Here is a 23,099-nt window from a genome sequence, read left to right on the forward strand (position 1 = left end):
AGAGACCCTCTAAGAGAAGTGTGATGATGTGTAAGACAAATGCCTTATAGAGAGGAGCATGTTTGGACTTTAACTGCTTCCAATCTACTAACCAGAATTGGAAGGGAGGGCCTTTCACTATCTAAGGAAACGTTCCAAAAGACCTTCAACCTCTTTTGCTTCATTAGAGGTTCTTGGAGCATGAAGGCAGAAAGTCACAGGATATGTTCAAAGAACAAAGAGAAGTGTAATTTGTCCATACTACAGAGTGCAATTTGTGCAACTAGAGTATAGAACATGTGATGAGAGGTAATAAAAGACAAATCTAAAAAGCAAGAAATGCAGTAGATTGTTTTGTCTTGAATGCTGACTGGAGTAGGTTGAGCTTCATTTGGTTGGCAACATAGGACTACTGAAATGTTTCAACTAGAAGAATGTCACGATGAATTTAGATATGCTTAATAGCACTCCCAGAAAAAGATTAGAGTACTTTTTATTTTATCATGTCTTCAAAGAATAATATATCTTTAATGATGGAGCATCTCACATGACATGTAAATTCAGAACATAAAGTAGAATGAAATAGAAAATGAAATTACAGAAGACATTGAATCAAGTACATTCTCTGTACCCTTAGCAAATGAATGTCATCTTCTATACTTCTTGGGGACTGGTATGCTAATTAGCTCCCCAGGAAATCTCTCTGCTTCTCCAATATAGGAAGAAAGGGTCATAGTCAGATTGTTCACAATAGTAGTGTTGAACATTAGAGTTCAAAATTGCTTTGCTTAAAATTCGAAGTTGTTCCCTCTTGGTCTAGGAAGCATGACTTTTTCTCAAACTGGTTGGGAAAATGTAGCCATGTTTCTATCCATATTTCTGTCCTCTACATCTATCTTTATCAACACTGCAGCATTTCTTGGGAGACTTTTATAGTACTAAAACCATCACTTGATTATACTCTCCTCATCCAGTCAGAGCATGTGTTAGGCAATGCTGCTGTATGGTAAGCTTATGTACAATCTTTTGAAAAGTGTAATTTACACAATTTCCCTCAAACATCAAGTCTCTTGGCACAGATGTTATGGATAATGAAATCCATCTCCAGACAAGAAAAAAATTATATATAAAGAGTATTAGTATGGTAAGAACTAAGAATGGACCCAAGTAGAGAGAGAATGATGGCAAAATAATTGGTAAGCTATTGAAATGGCAATGAGAGCCTGTATACAAAGATAGTGATAATATGGATAGGGAGGAGGGAATATGATGAGAAAATATTTTGGAAGTAGAATGAAGAAATGGTCCCTATGAAATATTGGGTATGTTTCCTGAAAATCAGATTAGCTAAATACTAAAAGCCCCGTCATGGTAAGTCACCAATGTCTGTGACAATCCCTGAAACAAAGAAAAATTCAAAATAGCTCTCAGTTATGTATAGCCCCTTTTACAGTGTCAGGGACAGAGTGACAGGGAGGGAGACATTAATTTAACTATTGGTAAACTTAATGTATTGATATCCTTAACTGTGGTCCTCTAAGAACAAACATGTTAAACAGTGAATTAACAAATAAAGTAATATGCTACTAGAGAAATATAAATATATTGATAGTATCTTTCTTACTATGTTTATATAGTTGATATAGTCACAGAAGTTCCTGAATATAATCAGAAATATAGAAGAGAATGCTGCATATGCAACCAGAAGGAATTTTTAATAATTTTCAACAAAATGGGACTATGTCTCCCATCCTTGGAGAGATAAATGAAAGAACTGGCAGAGTTGGTTCTATCATGTGTCCAAAAGTAACAAGATACATAATTTCAAGAGACACCTGGTCATCTTTCTTTGCAGGACTTATGATGATGAGCATAAGCCAAAAGACCACTGTAAAGATTTGTGAAGAAGCTTTATCTGATATCTATTTTTTGCGGAGAATGGAGAAATAGAAAAATTCTTTGATGTACTTGACAATATCCTCCAAACAGTTAAAATCAGTCAGTGATTTTCAGTTACTTTAGAGTTAAGATAGGAAAAAGATTTAAAAATATGTTTGAAAACATGATTCTGGATTGAGAAAAGAAAAATATCAATGGTTCATTGATTATACAGAAGCCTCATGCCTGTATATCATAGATACTTCTTTTAGGAAGAGAGTCAGTGTGTATAGGACTTTAAAGCCATCAAACATCCCTTCAAGATTTAATTGACTATATGCTGGCAGGAGGACTAATGTCTTATTGATATGTAAATAATTTCCTAATCAGCTGTCTTTCCAGAATTAATATCTATGCCAAATTAGAAGGAGAAAGATATGAAGAAGATAATTAAAATATCTTCAGTCTGATCAAACAGGTTGTGGACAACAAAATGGAAAATGGATAAAGTACAAAACACTGTCATAGACTATCACAAAAGATTAGTCCATATAAGGCAATTTCCACTATAGGAAGGTCAACAGAACTAAAAAATTATCCCACAACCAAACATCGGATAGCAATACTATATGTAAACTTATTTGTAAAGTATGACAGAGTAGGAATCACTTCATAAAGCATCAAAGTGATGGAAAGGAAAACAAGTCGGCAAAAATCTTGGTTTGATATTGAATCAGCTTTCCAATTTTTCTTATTTTTATACTGCCTAATGTACTCTCCTGTTCAGGGACACTATCCTTTTTGTTCCTTGAACAATACACTCCATTTCCCAATTCTGGGAATTTTTACTGGCTGGAATGTTCTCACTCATAGTCTCTACCTCCTGGCTTCCCTTGCTTCCACAAATCACAACTACAATTTTTCCATCTGCAGGGAGTCTTTCCCGATTCTCTTTAATTCTAATATCTTCTGTCTGTTGAGTACTTCCTATTTATTTCTATTTGGACATGAATACTTGCATGTTATATTCCCCATTAGATTGTGCAACTGGACCGCTAATCCTTATATAATGATTAACTACAGCTATTCACTTAGTTTTAAAATATAATATACCTATGTTTTATTTGGTGTTTTCTTGGCAAAGACACTGGAAGTGATTTCCCATTTCCTTCTCCAGCTCATTTTATACATGAGGAAACTGAGACAAAAAGGATCAAGTGACTTGCTCAGGGTCACACAGTTAAAAAGGTCCTGAACCAGATTTTAACCCAGGAAGATGAGTCTTCCTGACTCCAGACACAGAACTCTATCCACTGTCGCACTGTAACAGTAGGCACCCCAACACCCCAACATACATAGAGGAACCTGCTGTTACAGTTTCTTAAATCTGCATTCATTAAAAGGAAAGGCAACTTTTGAGGGGTTAACAATCACTTTAATCAAGCATATGTATCAGTCCTTTAGTCAAGCACATATATCCTGGATCTAGTTCAGGAGAGTCAACTCTGTGAACCCCAAAGTAATCAGCAGACATGGCTTCTTCTGTCTGACCATAATTCAGTAGACAGGTTCAGCTGCCTGACCAGTTACCAGAAAAGGAAACATGATGGGGTGACATTTCAGGGGAGTGATGAGAGGGGTAGGGCTCCTTAAAGTAGCTTCCCAGCATCTTCATCTGCCTAAAACACTTCCAGTCAGTAAGCCCCAAGTAAAACCTCACCCTCATAATATTTAGGCATTTTTTAGAGCCAGAGAGTATAACCCTCTGACCCAGTGCCTCCATAGTAAAAGCAAAATGTACTTGGGACCCTCCTAAAAACAACTCCCCTCAGTGTATTAATGGGCAGGCCCATCAATGGATGGGAAATATCCTCCCCAATCACATTATTCAATCAAAGGCACTTTTAGTTAAATGAAAACAGCAAAAGATTCTAATTTGATTACCATTATACCCACCTAGCTGCCTCAATACTTTTAGTATGATCTTTATGGGGTATTTATGAAAGGACATAGATAAGAATCCCACAGTAAGAAGGCAGAAATGGATTGTGATGTGTTATTACAGGAGGAAACCTATCCAAATATCAGAGTAAATATCCTCATTCTCAGATGTATTCTATAGTGTTGAGCTGCCTTGATGATGAGAATAATGGAAAAACTGCCCTATCTGAATTTCTTCCTGGTAACAGGACCTGGACCATTCCTAGCTAATGAGATAGTAAAAAATACTGAGAAAAATTGCTTCTTGTTTTTGAAGAATTGTCAACCCTTTAATCCACTTGAGAATAGCCAGGGCTGTACTGGAACCAGTTCAAAATGAATGATGAGAGCTTATTGTTAAATTTTCAGTGTGAGCATTTTGATCTTGGGGAATCAGCAAGTACTGCAAATCAGCACATGATTTATTGTTTTGTAGATTGTGTAGACTTTAGGAAGCAATGAGAAATGTACATTTTTCTTTTTTTGGATAGCTGGTTGCTAAACAGCACATCCCTGCCCATACCCCTAATTGCATATTGCAAATTGAAGTATATAGAATTTTTAAAGGACTATTAGGAATTAGATTACTCTTCTTTACAATTAACATCATATCCTATCATAACTTTTTTTGTACACTACATTAGTCAGGAGTGATACAGGACCTAAAACCAGGAAGACATCCAAAGAAATCGGTTTTTTTAATTATTATTATTATTCATATGTCACTTACCAGGCTACCCTAATAATCTGGTATATAGCAGAGAATGAAAATACTTACTTACTCTGATACTTGGATGGCTCTGTGACTTCATCATTGGAGCAGATCAAAATCCATTCCTGTCTTTTCATTCTATAGAATTCTTTGTGTCCTTTCATAAATCTTTCATAAAATGATATACTTGAAAATGTTGGAGACTTCATTGATTCTAGGTCTTTTAAAAATTGACTCACCTCCTTTTCTGATCAATATTTCCTAACTTCAACCACTTTTCCCAACTTCTCTTTTTCAGTACTATTTTTTCTTCTCTGGCATTTATGGCAATTCTGTTATCTAATGATACTTATCTAATAAGTATAGATAACTATAGAGACACTTCGGTTTGTCTTTTTATTTTTGTATATTAATGTTTATGCAATAATTTGACTCAGTTGAGTCTCATGCCAAGCTTTACGAAGCTGTTTATTCCCTTTATACTGCTTTTCACTATTTTCTGAGATAATATTGCTCCTAATCTTATATCATCTTTCTCTTAAATGTTTCACAGGACCCTTGCCTTCTAATATCTCTCTACTTGGCAAAAATATTGAAATGTTTATTAGTTTATGTGTGGGATGAAGAGACCCCTACTCAAACTGACTACTCAGAGGCATCTCAAAGCACAAACACGAAGTCCTTTATTTGGTTCTTGCAAGAAGCAGACAGTCCCTTCACCAGTTTCTTGGAGCAGGGAGGCACCTTACAGAAGCAGATGCCAAGTTACAAAGCTAAAAACCACAAACACCCATCTCCCCCTTACCCTTTTGGTCAAAAGCCTCAGCTTTATTTCAGAAATAAGGAAATGGGAGTCAGCGAAACTGGGGAGAGGGGCAACAGACAGTTTCACAACTTCAAGTTTCCCCATATCATATGATTTTTGATAAATTGAAACTCAGGTCTTATGTCTGCTTTACTTTATACTTAGGTCCCTGAGAAGTTTTCACTGACTTAACACATTCAGTTTAGATGGTTTTTCTAGGCTTTTGTTGTTGTTCTCTCTTATGGCAATTATTTTTATGCATAAAACTGCTTTAAGAATTGCAAAAAACAATCAACATTAATTAAGTACTTTTTGTTGCTGTTCAAGGCATTGGGTACACACTCCCAAAATAAAATGGACCCTACCTTCAAGGAGCTTACATTCAATTGGGGTCAGGTCTGAGCTTCCATTTATTACTCATTTACATTGTCTTTCCAAAATAGTAGAAATACTAGTGGATAAGCTTTATAGGTTATCCACTCAATTGCATCTTATAAGTGCTAGATTGTAAATGAGATAACCTAGGTTCAAATTTTAGCTCTGCTGCTTATTGTTTGGGTGACACTGAGCAAGTTTTTGGCCTCAGTTTCCTTATGTGTAAAAATAAGGGAGTTGAACTAGATGACTTCTGAGGTCTCTTTCTGCTTTAAATCCATGCTCCTTTGATCCTATCCTAGTCTGAACAATAGAAATTTCTCATCGACTTAGTTTTTTTCTGTATGAATAGATTGCTTAAACTCTTTTGAACAATTATATGTCTTCTTTAAGAAGCCCTGCTATATTTTGGGTCTTGTTTCAGTCAGTACAATGTCATCAGCAAATGGTAGTGTCTGGATGACCTCACTATAAGAGTCCCTCATTAATTTTGGCTTAGTGCTATATATCCTCCATGATAGTGTCAAACCCTTTTGCTGATCTCATGCCTCTATTTTGTGCCTTCTTTGCTTTATACTATTAATGAGGTCATTTGAAAATGTCATTTTTCAGGGGATTTTGTGTGAATTTTATGAGAGGAACCTTATTGAAAGGAGAATGTTTAAGGAAGAGTATTGTTCTCTGGAGTTAATATTTTTGTTTTTCTTTTATTAGTTAAATAATAAATACTATGGGATCCCCTCTCCTCTCTTCTCTCCTTTTCCTTCCTCTCCTCTTCTCTGTTCTTGCATTTACCGTAGCCAGTCATTCAGACCCTATCTTTATGAACAGAAAATAGTCAAATGACATATTATCCTATTAAGTGAAAAAATTTTAAGGTAGTGATTCATTTTCTTTCTTCAGTTTTCTACTAAATTAACAATTATAACAGAGTAAATCTGGATATAGTAAATCTGCATTTGGATATTTTGATATGATTTATTACTAGAAACTTTTTTGAATCTCTTTAATTAACATTTATGAAATAGTACTCTAGTTTTTAAAATTGTATTTGTTAGCCATTACTTCTTTCATGCAATTATTCCTTACTGCTACTTAAAACTCTTGAAGTGATACTTTTGAGAAATTGAAGCAGAATATATGAGTTCTTGGCAATTTTTTTGATGATCAGTTCTAAAAATAATTTTTAAAAAATGAATGCAATTCTCAGAACACTTAATTCTTCACAGAAGTTCAGTGGTGATTGTTATTAAAGGCAGCTGGTGGCTCAGTGGATAGAACACTGAGCCTAGAGTCAGGAAGATCTGAAATCAATTTCACCTCAGATATTTATTAGCTATGGGACCCTCAGCAAGCCAGTTAAACCTTTTATCTTTTTTCTTTAACTGTAAAGTGGGGATAATAAAAGCATCTACTCCTTAGGGTTGTTGTGAGGATCAAATTTGATAATATTTGCAAAAACTACTTAGCACAGTGCCTGGCACATAGTAGGTATTATGTAAATGATTTTTCCCTTCCCCCATTGTTAAATAATAAGACCAGAAAATGCTACAGTCAACCAATCAAAAACTTTTACTAATTATTTACTGTGTGGCAATCCCTGGGCTAAACGCTGGGATAAAAGAAAAGTAAAAAGAGACCTTGCCCTCAAGGAATTCACATTGTAATGAGGTAAACAGCATCTAAATAACCAGATACATCCAAGAAGTATACAGATCTCAAAGAAATAGTAGTAATGCATTTTTTCTTTGCTGGATTAAAGAATGGTTTGAATACAGTATAAGATAGAAACCAGCACATCTAAAGAGTCTTTTTGTATATAAAATAGAAATGTAAATCTATCAGAACAGCTGTAGGTGTTGTGTCCTAGGAGTTCCCTTTCCTTCCTCAATTTGCATACCATTAAGCTCGGAGCACTACTGAGTCCCTCAAAGCACAGCTAGCTGTTTGCTACATCCTATGGGTCCTTTTGAGGACATGAGCACTTGCATTTGGCTAAGTGTATGTAGCAAGTTTATCTATAATATGTACTTAAGATAATATTGATAGAGCATAAATTACTTGACAGTGAAAATTGAATAGAAGTAGATTTTAATTTGAAGAATTCTTGAACACTTTTTTTCATGTCTCTTTAAATCACAGAAAGACAAATCTAAGACTTATTCAAAAAGACAGGAAGTGAGTCACCTTCTTTGGCATTGCATTGTTGTTTGGTCTTGTGTACACAACCACAGGTCTCAGTTAAATGAAGTACTTGAACATCTCCTTGTGCATAAAGGACAGATTCAGAAAAAATTCTGGTAAGAGTCCCCTTTTAAACCTGATGGAACATGTGGAGGAACTTTTGTGCTTAAATAGTAAAAAAAATAAATAAATAAAACAAAAACACCTTTTTATTTTAATGTTAATCACACCTTAGCTGGCAACAAAGATAATTTATAATCACAATGTGAAAACCCGAGACTTATTATGTGCTTTTCTTAAATTCATTTTCTCCATAAGTTGTTTTTAGCTTTTTTCTTAAGAACTGCATGACATGCATTGCAATTTGTCTTAACTAAAATTTGTTTTTGATAAGATCTCAATTCCAACATTTAAAACTTTCTTAATTTTACATGTAGTAAGCATGGGCCATGAAATATGATATGTCATTCTTCACAGAAATATATTTCTTAAAAGGTTCTGTGAAGCATAACAAAAGAAAAAGAATCTTGAATGATGAACCTTATTTCCTTTCTGGAATATGGTTTTGAAAACTCATGTTAATTTGCATACTCGATAAGAAAAGAAAGCTTTAAATCAAACACAGAAGACCACCTGAGGTCAACCAAGGAGGAAAAATGAAAATGGAGCAATTGAAAGAAAAATGGCCATAGATGATCACTCACAGAACAATCTTTGTGTATAAATGACCAAAAAAATCCCAAAGTGATTCTCTTCCCTAAAGGAAATCACACTATTTATTTGTTGCCAGGATGAACAGCAGTAATATGTGTTGTTAAGGCAGTTTTTCCCTGTTGTCAGTTGATTTTAAGGGGATACATCCCATACCTATGAGACCAAATTTTGAAGTCACTTAGAACTAATAAATTCAAGTTGCAATTTGCTCAGAACTAGATAACACAACCAACATCCCATTTTCTAAACCATCTCTGAAAATCTGGAGAATTTCCAACTCTTTATGACCCCACTTGAGATTTTCTTAGCAAAGATTCTGGAGTGGTTTGTCATTTTCTTCTCCAGATGAGGAAACTGAGACAAACAAAGCTAAGTAACTTGCCTAGGATTAGCCAGCTAGTAAGTAGCTGGCTCTGTCATTCTTCAGATGGTTTCTTTACTAGTAAAATGAAGAGGTTAGATTACATAATTGTTCAAATATTTTTTAACTCTAAATTCTGTGATCATTCTTCATTATGGATACAATAATATGTGATCAAGTTTTCATTTTATAGAGCTTTTGTAAATTCATACACTGTACTTCATAAAATCTCTATAAAAATTTTCTACTTTCAAGTAGATCTTAATCTGATGTCAGCAAATTCAAACATACATTGATTCCACAGACACTGGGCAAACAGGAACTACTAGTCACCTTTAGCTGATTGTTTTTATTTTTTAAAGGACTGACATTTTATTTTTCATAGAATTTTGTGATTTTGCTCTTGAATTATTTAGGCTGGAATCAATCCTTGGTTTATTTGTACTTGGAGATGCAGCAAAATTAAACTTGTCCTGCTTGAAGGTTTTAATGAATCTTGGAAAATACTTTATTTCAACATGTATGTCTCCTCAGAAGCAGGTAACAGCTAACTTAAATGTTAAAGGAAATTGTGTTTGATGAAAGTAAATACTAAATTGGACAGCAGGAGAGTTTCTTATTTATTTAAAATTGAATGTTTTCTTGGTTTCAGCATTTTGAATTGGAATATAGAATAAGCAGACACTTTTTTCTTTGAAGACTAAACATTTAAAACATTTTTATTTCCTCTCTAAACCTACTGTGGTACTGCCTCCTCAGAGTTATAGGGGACTCTGAGTGATTAAGGGGACTTTTCTAGGACTATAGTTCCTATAAGTGTACCCCCATGAATATTAGTCGGTTTCTGTTATTTAGCCATATATAATTAGCTTTAAGAAGCAAATATTAGCCACAGGGATGCAATTGCTGAATCACATTACCCACTCTCACTCTCATCCTGGGTCACACTTTCCCATAAATACAGGGGTAAGTGGGCTCAAACTTAGTACAAATGACAAAGGAGTAACTCACAGCTGCTGTGAGTCCTTTGGAAGAAACTCTCCAGATTTTGCCCTAAGATTGAGGGTTGGTAAATTATAGCCTCAGGGCCAAATATTACTCTTCTAGGCCCTGAGCTAAAAATGATTTTTCACATTTGAAAACAAAATTAACTTTATTTTTAAATGTAAAAGACTTTTGGGGGATTTACAAAATAAAAAGTAATAGAATGGATTTGAATTCTACTCACTTCACTCTGCATAAATTCATTTAGGTCTTTCCAGGTTTTTCTGAAAAAATTCTGTGGTCAAAACACACAACAAAATACATAAAAATTTTTGCAAAGATGATTCCACTCGTCATTGTGCATGGAATGTGCACACTCTTACAGACAACACTAATTTCAGCAGGTCAAAAAGACAAACAGTTGTTGTTATAAAGAAAACTCAGCAGTAACTGCATTCAAATAGCAGCCCTGAGTGAAATAAGGCTGGTGAAGGAAGGCTAGACTACCAAATTCAGAGCAGGAAAAACTATAGTGGTTACTGTGAAGCTGGCTTAGATTTTGAAATCAAAACCAAACTAGCCAACCAACTTATATGCCTATGAAAAGGAATAAAAGGCAAGTTCATGACAATGTGATTGCCACTTGCAGGAAAACTCCATGCTCCCACCATAATGAACCCTGATGAAGTCAAAGAAAAATCTTATAAAGATCTGGCAACCCTTATCATTGATGCGATGAAAGAGGACAAGCTTATAATTCTGAATGACTTTAATGCAAGAGTATATACAGACTAACAAACATGGCAGCGAGTTCTTGGAAACAGCAACAGTAATGATTGCTTACTATTGAAGAGCCGTGCATCTCAAGACCTTCTCATCACTAGCACTGTCTCCCATTTACCTAAAGAAATAAAAAGTCATGGATGGACCCTTACAGCAAACATTTTCATTTAATAGATTATGTCATTAGAAGTTGAAGAGACAGGATGTGAGAGTGATGAAGACATTATGTGGTGCAGAGTGCTGGACTGATCAGAGACTCATCCTCTCCAAGCTAAATATTCACATTCAATAAAAGCAGCAACTCCAAAGTAAGACAACTACTAGAATACTTAATACCAACAGATTAGAGTGCTTCTCCAAGTGGGAACAATCCATTGCTAAATTGGAGGGAAAGATGAACCAACATATGGTTGGCAACAGTGTAGAAGAAAAGGAGAGGGTGGCTTTCATAGATTTGGTGTACAATACTGCATTTACTTATGTAGACCAGAACACTTGCAATAATCACGATTAGTTTGACAAAAAATAGTAAGGAAATTCAGAAGCTGCTAAATAAAAAACAAGAACACAACAGGGTTTACCAGCAGCATTGTTAATCTGTCTCTGAGAAGGCAATATTTAATTCCATCAGAAAACAAAATACAAATGAAGCTCTGAGATGCAAGATACTTGGCTCAGTAAGAAGGCAGGTGAAATCAGTTTTACACTGATATTAACAATCCAAAGTGATGCCTTGAAGGCTATTTATGGGACAAAAACCTATGGTGCTTCTCAGTTACTCAGTGCTAATGGAGTCACATTATTCAGTGATAAGGACATGTTCCTAGAGAGTTGAACTGAACACTTCTACAATGTTCTCAATCAATCAATGCTGAAGCCATTATCTGTATACCTAAGGTTGAGGTCATATTCTCTCTAGTCAAACTTCCAACTGAAGACTTGCTTTTGAATGCCTTTTGGGTTCTCTCCGATGGCAACAAAACACCCAATGCTGATTGTATTCCATCTCAGATTTGCGAGGCAGGGGTCCACTGCCTATATAAAAAGCTGACTGAAAATTTCTGGGTTATATGACAAGAATAAGTTATCCCTCAGGAGTTAAAGAATGCCCTCCATTGTCCATTACTAAAGGAAATTGATTTTCCTGTGACAATCATAGTGGGGCAGAGTATATCTCTCTCTTTGTCATTGCTGGCAAGATTCTTTCCACAGTCCCCCTTAATAGTCTGATCCTTCACCTGGAAGACAATCATCTTCCTGAGAGCCAGCTTGGTTTCAGAAAGAGCCAGGAAATGGTTGATATGGTGTTTGTTGCCCAGCACCTCGAAGACAGATGCCAAGAATAGAACTGAGGTTTCTACACAATGTTGATAGGTCTAACCAAGACCTTTATTACTGTCAATTGTGAGGACTTGTGAAAAATTATGGCAAAATTTGGTTTCATGCAGAAGTTCATCAGTATTGTATGTTAGTTTCATGATGGCATGCTTGCACAGGTTCTGAATGAAAGATGATGCTTTCACATTTTCCCCATCACCAGCAGCGTGAAGCAGAGCTGTGTGCTTGCTCCCATGTTATTTAGCATGATGTTTTCAGGAATAATGTTAGACACCTTTGGTGAGGATTAAAAATGGCATTAAACTCAGCTACTACACTGAGGGTAAATTATTTAACTTGAAAAGGTTACAAGTTACTATTAAAGTGGAAGGAGAGTTGGTGTATGATCTTTTGTTCACAGATGATTGTGCACTCAGTGTAGCCTCTGAGGCCAAGAGGAAATAAAATATGGATCAATTCTCTGCTGCTTGTGCTAATTTTAGCCTAACAATTAAATCCAAGAAAGTAGAAGAGCCAGCTATGTCAGCAAGGCAATATTCATAGCACCAATGGTGACTATGTGACTATGAGTATGACAGTATAGTTCTGAATTGCAAATTATAACAGACTCTCCATATAGGAGGAAGAAGAAATGTATTTATTCAGACACCAGAAATCAGAATCCCAGCACCACAAAGCTAAATCCCAACAACAGAAAACCAAATCCATCATAGCAACAAAGAAGTTGATAATACACATTATCATTGCAAGGGACACCTCCATTCCCAAGCCTCCTGCCACCCCCACCCCACCACTGCTGGGGTCTTCCCACAAACACTCACAATCCTAGTTGCCTGCTTCAATGTGTCCTGTCCTTCTACTCTAACCAACTTCCTCCCAGCTCTGCTCCACCCTTCCTGTTCCACCCATTCAGCAAGATCTTCCTACCTGTAGTGCCAATAAGATATTCACAGTGCCCATGGGGGCCATGAATATCCCCATGCAATTCTGAATCACAAAACACAACAGACTCTCCACATGGAAGACAGAACCAAAACACTTATTCTGACACCAGAAAGCTAAATCCATCATAATAACAAGAATCTATACACAATGACAATGCAGAGAACAGTACCAGCCCCAAGACTTCCCTCTACTAGGCTTACCACAAGCCAGCTCCCCCAAACAAAATCACAAAGAGGCTCCCCTTAAACAAAATGCCCTTCTCACAATCATAGCCAACTCTGGGCTTGCCCTCATCCTTCCTAGTTCTGACTGCTCTCATGACTAACTTCCTCTCAGCTCTGCTCTAGCTCTACCTCTTTGTTCCATGCATTCAGTCAACTCCTCCCACCACAGACTCCTTGTGATCCAGGCAGTTCACATGGGCTTGTTAATGAATATGAAAGATCTCCCCATTTAAATTATCATTACATCACCTCATGTGACTTAGACTTCCATATGATTTAAGCAGGTCACAAGGACCTATTAATGAATGGAAAAGATCTTCAAATTAAGCAAAAATACATTAACAATACATTTGGACCAAGATTTTTTTTCATTCTTTTGTTTTAATTAATTTATTTATTTCAGTTTTATACAATCACTTCCAGAAGTCTTAGATTTTCTTCCCCTTCTTTTCTCCCTCCCTGAGATGGCATGCAATCTTATATGGTTTCTATATACACATTCTTATCAAGCACATTTTCACATTAGTCATGTTGCATAGAGAAATTAAAATGAATGAGGGAAACCATGAGAAAAACCAAACCAAGACAAAACATAACACAACAGAAAATATTCTGCTTCATTCTGCATTCCAGTTTCATAGTTCTTTTTCTGAATGTAGATTTCATTTTGCCTCGAGTCCTTTGGGAATGTTTTAGGTCTTTGCATTGCTGTGAAGGGCTAAGTCTACCAGAAAAATTTCTCATATACTGTGGTTGTTACTGTGTACAAAGTTCTCCTGGTTCTGCTCATTTCACTCAGCATCAGTTCATCTAAGTCCTTCCAGGACTCTCTGAAATCTTCCTGTTCATCATTTCTTATAGCAAAATAGTATTCCATTACATGCATATACCACAATTTATTCAGTCATTCCACAACTGATGGGCATCCCCTTCATTTCCAGTTTTTGGCCACCACAAAGAGAGCTGTCATAAATATTTTTATACATGTGGGGCCCTTTCCCATTTTTATGATCTCTTGGGAATACAGTCCTAGAAGTGGTATTGCTGGGTCAAAGGGTATGCACATTTTTGTAGCCCTTTGGGCATAGTTCCAAATTGCTCTCCAGAATGGTTGGATCAGCTCACAGCTCCACCAACAATGAATTAGTGTTCTAACTCTTCCCACATCTTCTCCAACATTTATCATCTTCCTGTTTTGTTATATTAGCCAATCTGATAGGTGTGATGTGGTACCTCAGAGTTGTTTTGATTTGCATTTCTCTAATAAATAATGATTTAGAGCATTTTTTCATATGATTATAGATAGCTTTAATTTCTTCCTCTGAAAATTGCCTGTTCATATCCTTTGACCATTTATCAACTGGAGAATGACATATATTCTTATAAATTTCACTCATTTCTCTATATATTTTAGAAATTAGGCCTTTATCACAGATATTAGTTGCACTAATGCAATGCAGCCAAGATTAGGAGGGAAGCAGAAAACTGGGAAATTTTTTTCTTATTCTTTACATAGGTCAATTGGGCAACTGCTGTCAGCAGACCTGTACAACAGTGTAACACAAAATAGGCCCAGAAAATATCTTAGGGTGGAACTTGAGCACAAGCACTCCATCATTCCCTGTTGATCAAATGGGACCCAAAATTTTGGAGTAAGGTGCAAAGGTCTCTTATTCCATAGCTATTTCCTGCTGAAATTGGACATAGAGCTGTCTCAGCCCTAAGAGGTCTCATTCAAGAGGTCAGGTTTTTAGCTGACATCCAGAGCTTGTTTGAGACCAGGTTCAGGGGTGACATATCACATATGTGGACAGGGGTGACATCCAGCTAAGGGTGATCAGGCATCTGCAGGAGGATAGTACTAAGCCTGCAGAAAATAAACCCAGCAAACAAGTTTAACAGACAAAAAGCCAAAAAGAATAGGGAGACTCTTGTCTCACTATAAACAGAAACAGGGTAGATCAGCTGTGCTTCTGAAGTCCATGAACCTACCATCATAGCTTCATTAATGGTAGAATATATGAGTTAAGGCTACAATTTGATAATCATCATCTCCTGAATGAATAACAGTTATAGTATTATCTTTCCCATGTACTATAATTTCCACAGCCTTTGGAACATTATCTGGCTTCCATTTTATCCATACTTTAGCTCCCAATTTTATTCACTCCTTACAACCCAATCTTTCAATTCCTCTGCTAGTTATTTTGGAAAAAGGGTCAGTTTTCACAAGGGAATATTGTTTCACAAGGACTAATAATAACTTGAACTATTCTATTATTTTTACAAAACTGTATGGGTTCTTTGCCTAAATTTTGGAGAATGACATATAACAATGTAACAATATATAACAATGTAACAATAATTTCTCCTTGATAATTAGAATCTTTCACTCTAGCAAATACATGTATTCCTTGAACTGCTAATCTAGGTTTAGGTAATATCTGTCCAAAATGATTTTGGGGAATCTCATGCATATTCCGTAGGTATTTTTCTTATTTCTCTTTGATCTAATCTAAAGTCCTCTAAGCAATGTAAATCATATCCTGCTGAATCAGGTTTCCTCAGATATGGTGCTGGGACATCTGGCCTTATAGTCCAATATTCAATATTTGGTATTTTATGTGTTAGTTTTTTTCTAATCTGCATATTTGGGGTCATCATTTTCACTACAGGTGTACTTCCTACCAATGGTCTGTTTTTCAAATTACATTAAGCAGTGAACAAATAATCTTTCCAATGTTGATAAGAATTATTAGAATTTACCTTCCTTAACCATTCTTTCAATAATCCATTCATTCTTTCAATTAACCCAAACATTTGTAGATAATATGGACTATGATATATCCATTCTATATTGTTGAATACACAATATCTCCTCATTTCATTACATTTGAAATGTGACCCATTGTCACTTTGAATCTCCATTGGGGTTCCATAATGTAGACTTAAGATCTTTAGAGTTTTACAGGTCTCTTTCTGGGTTACATTCTTATAGGAATAAACCATTAGTACACCTGAATGACTGTGAACACAAGTACATATAAAATTTGATCCTTTTTCTTGGGGTAGGGGTCCATTATAAAATATTTGCCAGATTTGGGCTGGTACTTTCTCCCTTGCTATCTCTCCAGTTGCCACCTGTGGAACAGTTCATTTCTTTTCCAATCGATGTGTTATGTGGCCTGGAACCCTAAATGGTTGGTCATTTGATGGACTCATTTTGCTAGTACCAGATCATCACTTGATGCCAGAGTAGGAACAATATGTTGAGTAACAGCCTTTGCTAGTCAATAAGCATGTACATTGTACTCACATTCTGGTATGATGAGGCCACGTGAGCATCTACATGAAAAACTGACAAATTAGGAACCAAAGACATGTCCCATATAACTTTCCATAATTCTTTGCCCTGGACTTTTGGTCATGAATTTCTCAATTTTTGGTTTTCCACGTGGGCATCTATGTAGCTAACCCATTATCTACTGTCCAGAATTCAGTGAATATATGACACTGTCCTCCTTGTTCTATTTTGATGTACTACCATAAGTTCAGTATATTGACCACTTCCACCTATGCTAGTACTTTCCAAAGTCTGCTGGTACATGAGTTACAGGTTTTCACTTTCCATTGTCTTTTATGGACCAAATATTTTGTTGCCCCATCAGTAAACCATGCATGTCTCTTTTATTCTTCAGTTAATCCATCATATCCCTCATTCCATTTTACCAAGGACTGTGACACCTGTTGCTTTGGTTCAGGGGGTATATCATTTCCCTCAGTATCTATGTTTGCTTACATTCATGTAAAGCAGAAACTCCACTTTTGTCTATGTAAGATCTATTTTGAATATACCACTTCCATTTAATTATGCTAGCCTCTTGTGGATGTCTAATTCTGTGAGAAGCTGGGGTACTCATTACCTAGGTCATAATTGGGATTCCAAGTCTTAATATTACATCAAAGCCCAGAGTCAGTTGTTCAGTCTCTACCAAAGCCCAACATGCAGCTAGCAACTATATTTTTTCCATTTTATTCTTAATAATTTATTTTTCAGTTCTTAATATTCACTTCCACAAGAATTTGAATTCAAAATTTTCTCCTCATCTCTTCCCACTCCTCACCCCATCCACTCCTTCCTTCAGTATGCCCTCCCTTCTATTATCCCCCCCTTCTTCCATCTCCTGCCCCTCTATTTGCTTATAGGGCAAAATATATTTCTATACAGCATTGCCTGTACATCTTATTTCCAGTTACAAGCTAAAACAGTTTTTAACATGTATTATTAAAGCTTTGAGTTCCATATTCTCTCCCTTCCTCCCTCCCCACTCACCCTCATTGAGAAAACAAGCAATCCAATATAGGTCATACATGTGTAACCATGCAAAACACTTCCATAATAGCTGCGTTGCAAAAGATTAATCACATTTTCCTCTGTTCTATCCTGCTCTGTATTTATGCTATTCCTTCCCTTGACCTGTCCTCCCCCAATAGTGTTTGCTTCTGATTATACCTTTCCCCAATTTACTGTCCCTTCTATTATCTTCCCTCTCCTATCCCTTTCCCCCCTGCCTTCCTTCAGGATAAATTAGATTTCCATATCCACGTGAGTCTGTGTTATTCCCTTCTTAAACCAAATTCCATGACAGTAAGGCTCACTTATTTCCTTTCATCTTCCCCTTCTTCCCCTTCAGTGTAAAAGCTCTTTATTCCCTCTTTTATGTGAAATGATTTGGTACATTCTACTTCTCCCTTTCTCTTACTCCTAGTACATTTCACTGAACAGTAAATTTTATTTTTTAGGTATTCTCTCTTCATATGCACCTCAACCTGTGCCCTCTGTCTATGTATAAACAACTATTTTTCAAAAGGGCTATATTGAATGCCAGATGAAGGGAATTTCCTAGACTAAAATCCTGAAATCAAAAATTTCGGCTTTGTTATTTTTGCTGTAAATTGCACTTTACATATTCATCCTGTGCAATCATTTGTAATTCCACTGGGCCACTTTGCATAGACCATAAATCTAGGGCTAATTGTATAGAAGCCTTTGATTCTTCAAAAGCTTTACTCTGCCTATGTCCCTACTCAAATTCATATTTTTTTCTAGTCAGTTTATATAAGGATTTCAAACTCTTCCCCAGATAAGGGATGTGGTACCTCCAATATCCAAATAATCCATACCCTTTTGGACCTCTTTCTGATTGGTAGGAATAGGAGAATCCTGAATCTATTGTTGGCCTTGCAAGAGAATCTCTTGCAGCCCCTTATTCCATTGCACACCCCAAAATTTTACAATTTGATCTGGTCCTTGAATCTTTGCAGGGTTAATTTACCACCCTTTGCTTTGCCTATGCTCAATTAAAAGTGTCAAATTCTTCTCCACTTCTTTTACATTTGTTCCCTGTATCATAATATCATCTACATAGTGGGTAAGATGTACACCAGGTAGCTCTAATTCATCCAAATGTTCAACCACAATCCTATGACAAATAGTGGAGTTATGCGGGTATCATTGTGGCAAGCATGTAAAAGTATATTGCTGGCCCTGCCAAGTGAAAGGGAATTGGTCCCATTATTTCGAATCTATTGGGATGGTAAAAAAGCATTGGCTAAATATTGATTTAGTTATTGAGCTATGTACTAAATCTCCTTATATTTCTGGATCATTTCTATTAAGGTGTGTGTGTATTCATCCTTTGTTGCCAAAGAAGACCATGCCATCAGAGAAATGATGACATGACTTGCACTTGACTTTGTTTTGAGTGGGGGAGGGCTGTGCAGGTCACCAGCCTCACTTCTCCTCCAGAGCCATCTGAATCCAGTGACCAGATATTCATCAGGATGACCGGAGATGACCCAAGATGAGGAAATTGGGTAATGGTATCTGGAACAGCAGCATACAAAGGAGGAGTAACTTTATTCAATTGTCTATAATCCACTGTAATCCTCCATGTCCCGTCTGACTTTCATACTGGCCAGACAGGATTATTCCTTAAAGTGACTGTAGAGACTTAACACTCCTGCCTTAATATATTCCTTTATAGTATTGGCAATTTCATCTTGCCTACCTGGCATATGATACTGCTTTAAAGTCATTACTTCAGAAGCCTCAGGTAAAATGATGAAGTCCATTTTTATTTTACCCACTAAAACTGTATTAATTCCTATCCTCCTTACTGTAAATTGATATCTTCCCAAAAGTAAATTTAAAATCATGTCTCTCAATATATTTATTCTAATGATGTATTCAGGATTGGGTAAAATTACCATGGCATAGTCTTTCTTAGTTATTTATCCAATTTTCATCATTAGTTTGACTTGTCTGACTGATATTTTAGCTCCAACCAGTCCTGTGATGGTGACAGGAGTTCCATGTTTAAACTTATCAGGTTTTCCTGATATAAGGCAGGCCTCTGCCCCAGTATCTATTGGTGCCCTAGTAACAATATTTGTTTCATTTTTCCAATATATGGTCAAATTGATATGGGGTCTCTAATCCCATCTGTGTATTTCTTTAATCTGAACTGTGGCTTGGTCAATTTCCTATTCTCCCTGAAGGTTTGACAAACTTGGACACAAGGGTTCAGAAGAATCTGTAGGGGCAGTTCTTACTTTTCTATTAAGTCTAGTATCAAGTTCCTTTTCTTAGTACATTTTGTATATAGTTCATTAGTTGGAATACCATCTATTCTTCCTAAATCTACATCTGTTCTCTATAGAGAAGTAAATAATTCTTTCCTTGTCAATCTAGTCTGACTTTGAATCCACAGGCTATTTACCCTTTTCTTTCAAGGAAATTTATCTTTTCTTCAGTCCCTTGAATCACTAAATTGTGAAATCTTGTCCAGAACCTCTGAAAGAGGGTGCCCCATCTCCCCAGTTAGTAGAATCAGAATTATATGTTTGTAAGCAGAAGGAACCCTCTTCACTGTGATATTTCTATTGGAAACTGCTAAGAGGTATCATAGTATACAGCTGCATTTCTGATCATTATGGCAGTCTTAATTACCTCCTCCTTTAACTTTCTTATACAGTCCCTAAGTGAATACCAGGATACTGATATAGAGTCAATAGCATATTGCCTATTACATGCACCTGCTGCTAAAGCTAAGAGATTGGTCATATTGTTACCTTTTTGCATAGGGAAATCTCTAAAATCTTGCTGTACAAAAGTATTCTAATACCTATTAATTTCAAGCAATCCACACCATCTGACAATACTCCTCCAGCCCCTTCATCACTGATTCTCACTATCCAAGATATTAATGATTCTCCCATTCTTAGGGTGAACTGACTCAAAGTATCTGTGATCTCCTGCTGAGTAAAATCCTCAGTTTTCTCCCTAAACACCGTGTTTCCCTCCCCCGCCCCCCCCCATTCTGCTTTCATCTTTCATTATTGGGTGTGCTTCTGCCTGAGAATCCTCCTCCTTTAACATTGTTTCATTTTCCTTCTCTGACTTTGTTAAGTTTTTCTCCCATGCACTCCCCTGGCAGTTGCTTTGGCAATTAGGTCTGGCCTGTACAAAGGTTGTGTGCACATTCCTTTTGTTAATTTTTCATTTCCTCTTAGTTAAATGAACAGTAGCTTGTTCTTATACCACCTGAGATCCCCAGCTTGATCTTCTAAAGGGGAGCCTGCATGCTGAGAATTCCCATGCAAAATCACTAACTCTTTTTCCATTGAAATTTTTTCCCTTCAGCAGCCCATCTCTGGTTTTACACATAATATGGCAACCTGTTAATAAAATCCAGTCTCTCCTAAACATTTCTGCCAGTTCTTTACCTGGTTTTATTGTTATTCTATTCAAATATCTTTCTAAAGCTCTAAGTACTCCCTTCCTTAACCTCAATTCCCAGTTTTCATAGAGTCCAGTGTTTTTAGCCCATTCCCTTGCTAGAGATGAATAAGATAAATCCTTCATCCTGGGCTGTCCATTTCTTCCTCTAAAGCCCTTCTGCCTCCAAGTATAGATTTTATACCCAGATATCCTGTCCGTGACACCAAATGTTTTGCCAAGGCAATATTTACAGCACTGAAGGCAACTGTGAATATGCGAGCATAGTTGGGAATTGCAGAATATAACATACTCTCCTTAAAGAAGGCAGAAGGAAAACATTTCTTCAGACACTGGAAAGCCAAATCCCAACAATAGAAAACCAGATTTATTCATAGCAACAAAGACATTAATACACATTACGACTTCAAGGGACCCCTGCATTTCTAAGGCTTCCCCTGCCTCATGGCTGGAACTTTCCCACAAAGAAACACTCACAATACTAGCTGTCTATTTGCCTGTGTCCTCTCTCCCTCTGCTCTAGCTGTTCTCACCAACTTTCTCCCAGCTCTTCTCCACCCTTCCTGTTCCACGCATTCAGCAAGCTTCTTCCACCATGTGTGACTTAGGCTTCCATGTGATTTGAACAGGTCACATGAGCCTGTTAATGTATGGGAAAGATCTTCAAATTTAGCAAAAATACATTAACAATACACCAGCAACACACCACCCATATGCAAAATCATTGGCTAATCAAATGGAGAAATTTTGAGTGCTGTGGATAAGTTCACTTACCTGGGCAGTATCATCCCCAGGGCTCTGCAAAGTGGTTGAGGTTGACTCATGCACTTGCAGAGCTGGCTCAGTGTTTGGAAGGCTCTGAATTAAAGTGAGAGAGAAGAGGTATTAAGCTGCCTACTGAACTGATGGTCTACAGAGTCATTGTGCTGGCCTCATGCCTGTGAAACCTGGATAGTATACCAGAGCCATTCTAGGAAACTGAATTGCTTCTATTAGAATTGCCTTAGGAAGATTCTGAAGATCACCTGGCAAGATAAAATACCTTTCACTGAGGTCCTTTTTTGAGCTAAACTGTCAGGCATTCAAACTCTACTGCATTGAGCTCAACTCCTGTTGGCTGGCCCCATGGTCTGTATACCAAACATATACTTGCCTAAAATACTGTGTTACAGGGAACTCACACAAGGCAAGCTTTCAGATGAAGAACAGAAAAAACAATTCAAGAATACTCTCTAGGCCTCTCTACAGAACTTTGCAAGCAATTGTGTGAGAGACACTGGCAAAGGACTGCCCAGCATGGCATGCCGACATCAAAGAAGACGCTGTGCTCTATGAATGAAGCAAAATTGCAGTAGTTCAAAAGAAATATGACGTGTGTAAATTTAGAGACATTGCCACTTTGAAAATTCATGTATACTATTTATAGTAGAGCCTTATGAGCTCATATTGGCCTAATCAGCCACAGGCAGACACACTGTACCTTGACTTCAAAATAATGATATTATTTTGGTCTTCTCCAGAAGGGACAACAACCAACCAACCAACTGTACAAAGTATTGTGGGTAATTTCTAAGGTAAAATTCTAGGATGGTCTTTAATATATACATATTTGGAATTATTTTGCTAAAATCTCAATCCTAACAAATCACAAAAATCTAAGGATTTTTGCCTATTAGGAAGAAAGCTGGTATATTGACTCTTCATGGGAGTGGATTATAGCCTACATGTATACAGTTATTCTTGGAGACATTTGTCTGCATGCAGCTACATCCAGTTTGCGGAAAATTGCTTTTATGGGCTTCAGTGACTGTGAAAACCTCTCAGAATGTCTAGATCTAAAGAACACAAAATCAACAGGACCTGTGGAATTAAAGACTGGAAATTTTTTAGACCTTTTAAAATATTTCTCTTCACAAATGTCAGATAACTGTAAGTACAAGCATTAGCATCTTATTGATTAGTTTAAAAAGGTACAAATTTATATGAATTTATCTGTATATGTACATTAACATATCTAATTTAGCTTTTTGAAAAGT

The 23,099-nt window shown here is 36.5% G+C and overlaps 1 protein-coding gene across 8 annotated transcripts in view; it reads left to right on the top strand.

Moving 5' to 3' along the window:
- The window catches only part of TMEM232 (transmembrane protein 232), a 324,122-nt gene that overhangs the window by 80,933 nt on the left and 220,090 nt on the right, over positions 1–23,099 (top strand). For all 8 annotated transcript variants that reach the window (XM_072597246.1, XM_072597243.1, XM_072597242.1 and 5 more), the window contains 3 exons: positions 7,872–8,029; positions 9,405–9,528; positions 22,740–22,992. In XM_072597246.1, coding sequence (XP_072453347.1) covers positions 7,872–8,029; positions 9,405–9,528; positions 22,740–22,992 — 535 coding nt within the window. The remainder of the gene's footprint in view (positions 1–7,871; positions 8,030–9,404; positions 9,529–22,739; positions 22,993–23,099) is intronic.

This window comes from Notamacropus eugenii, chromosome 3 (assembly GCF_028372415.1).
Source record: "Notamacropus eugenii isolate mMacEug1 chromosome 3, mMacEug1.pri_v2, whole genome shotgun sequence".
In the NCBI taxonomy this organism is placed as follows: Eukaryota; Metazoa; Chordata; class Mammalia; order Diprotodontia; family Macropodidae; genus Notamacropus; species Notamacropus eugenii.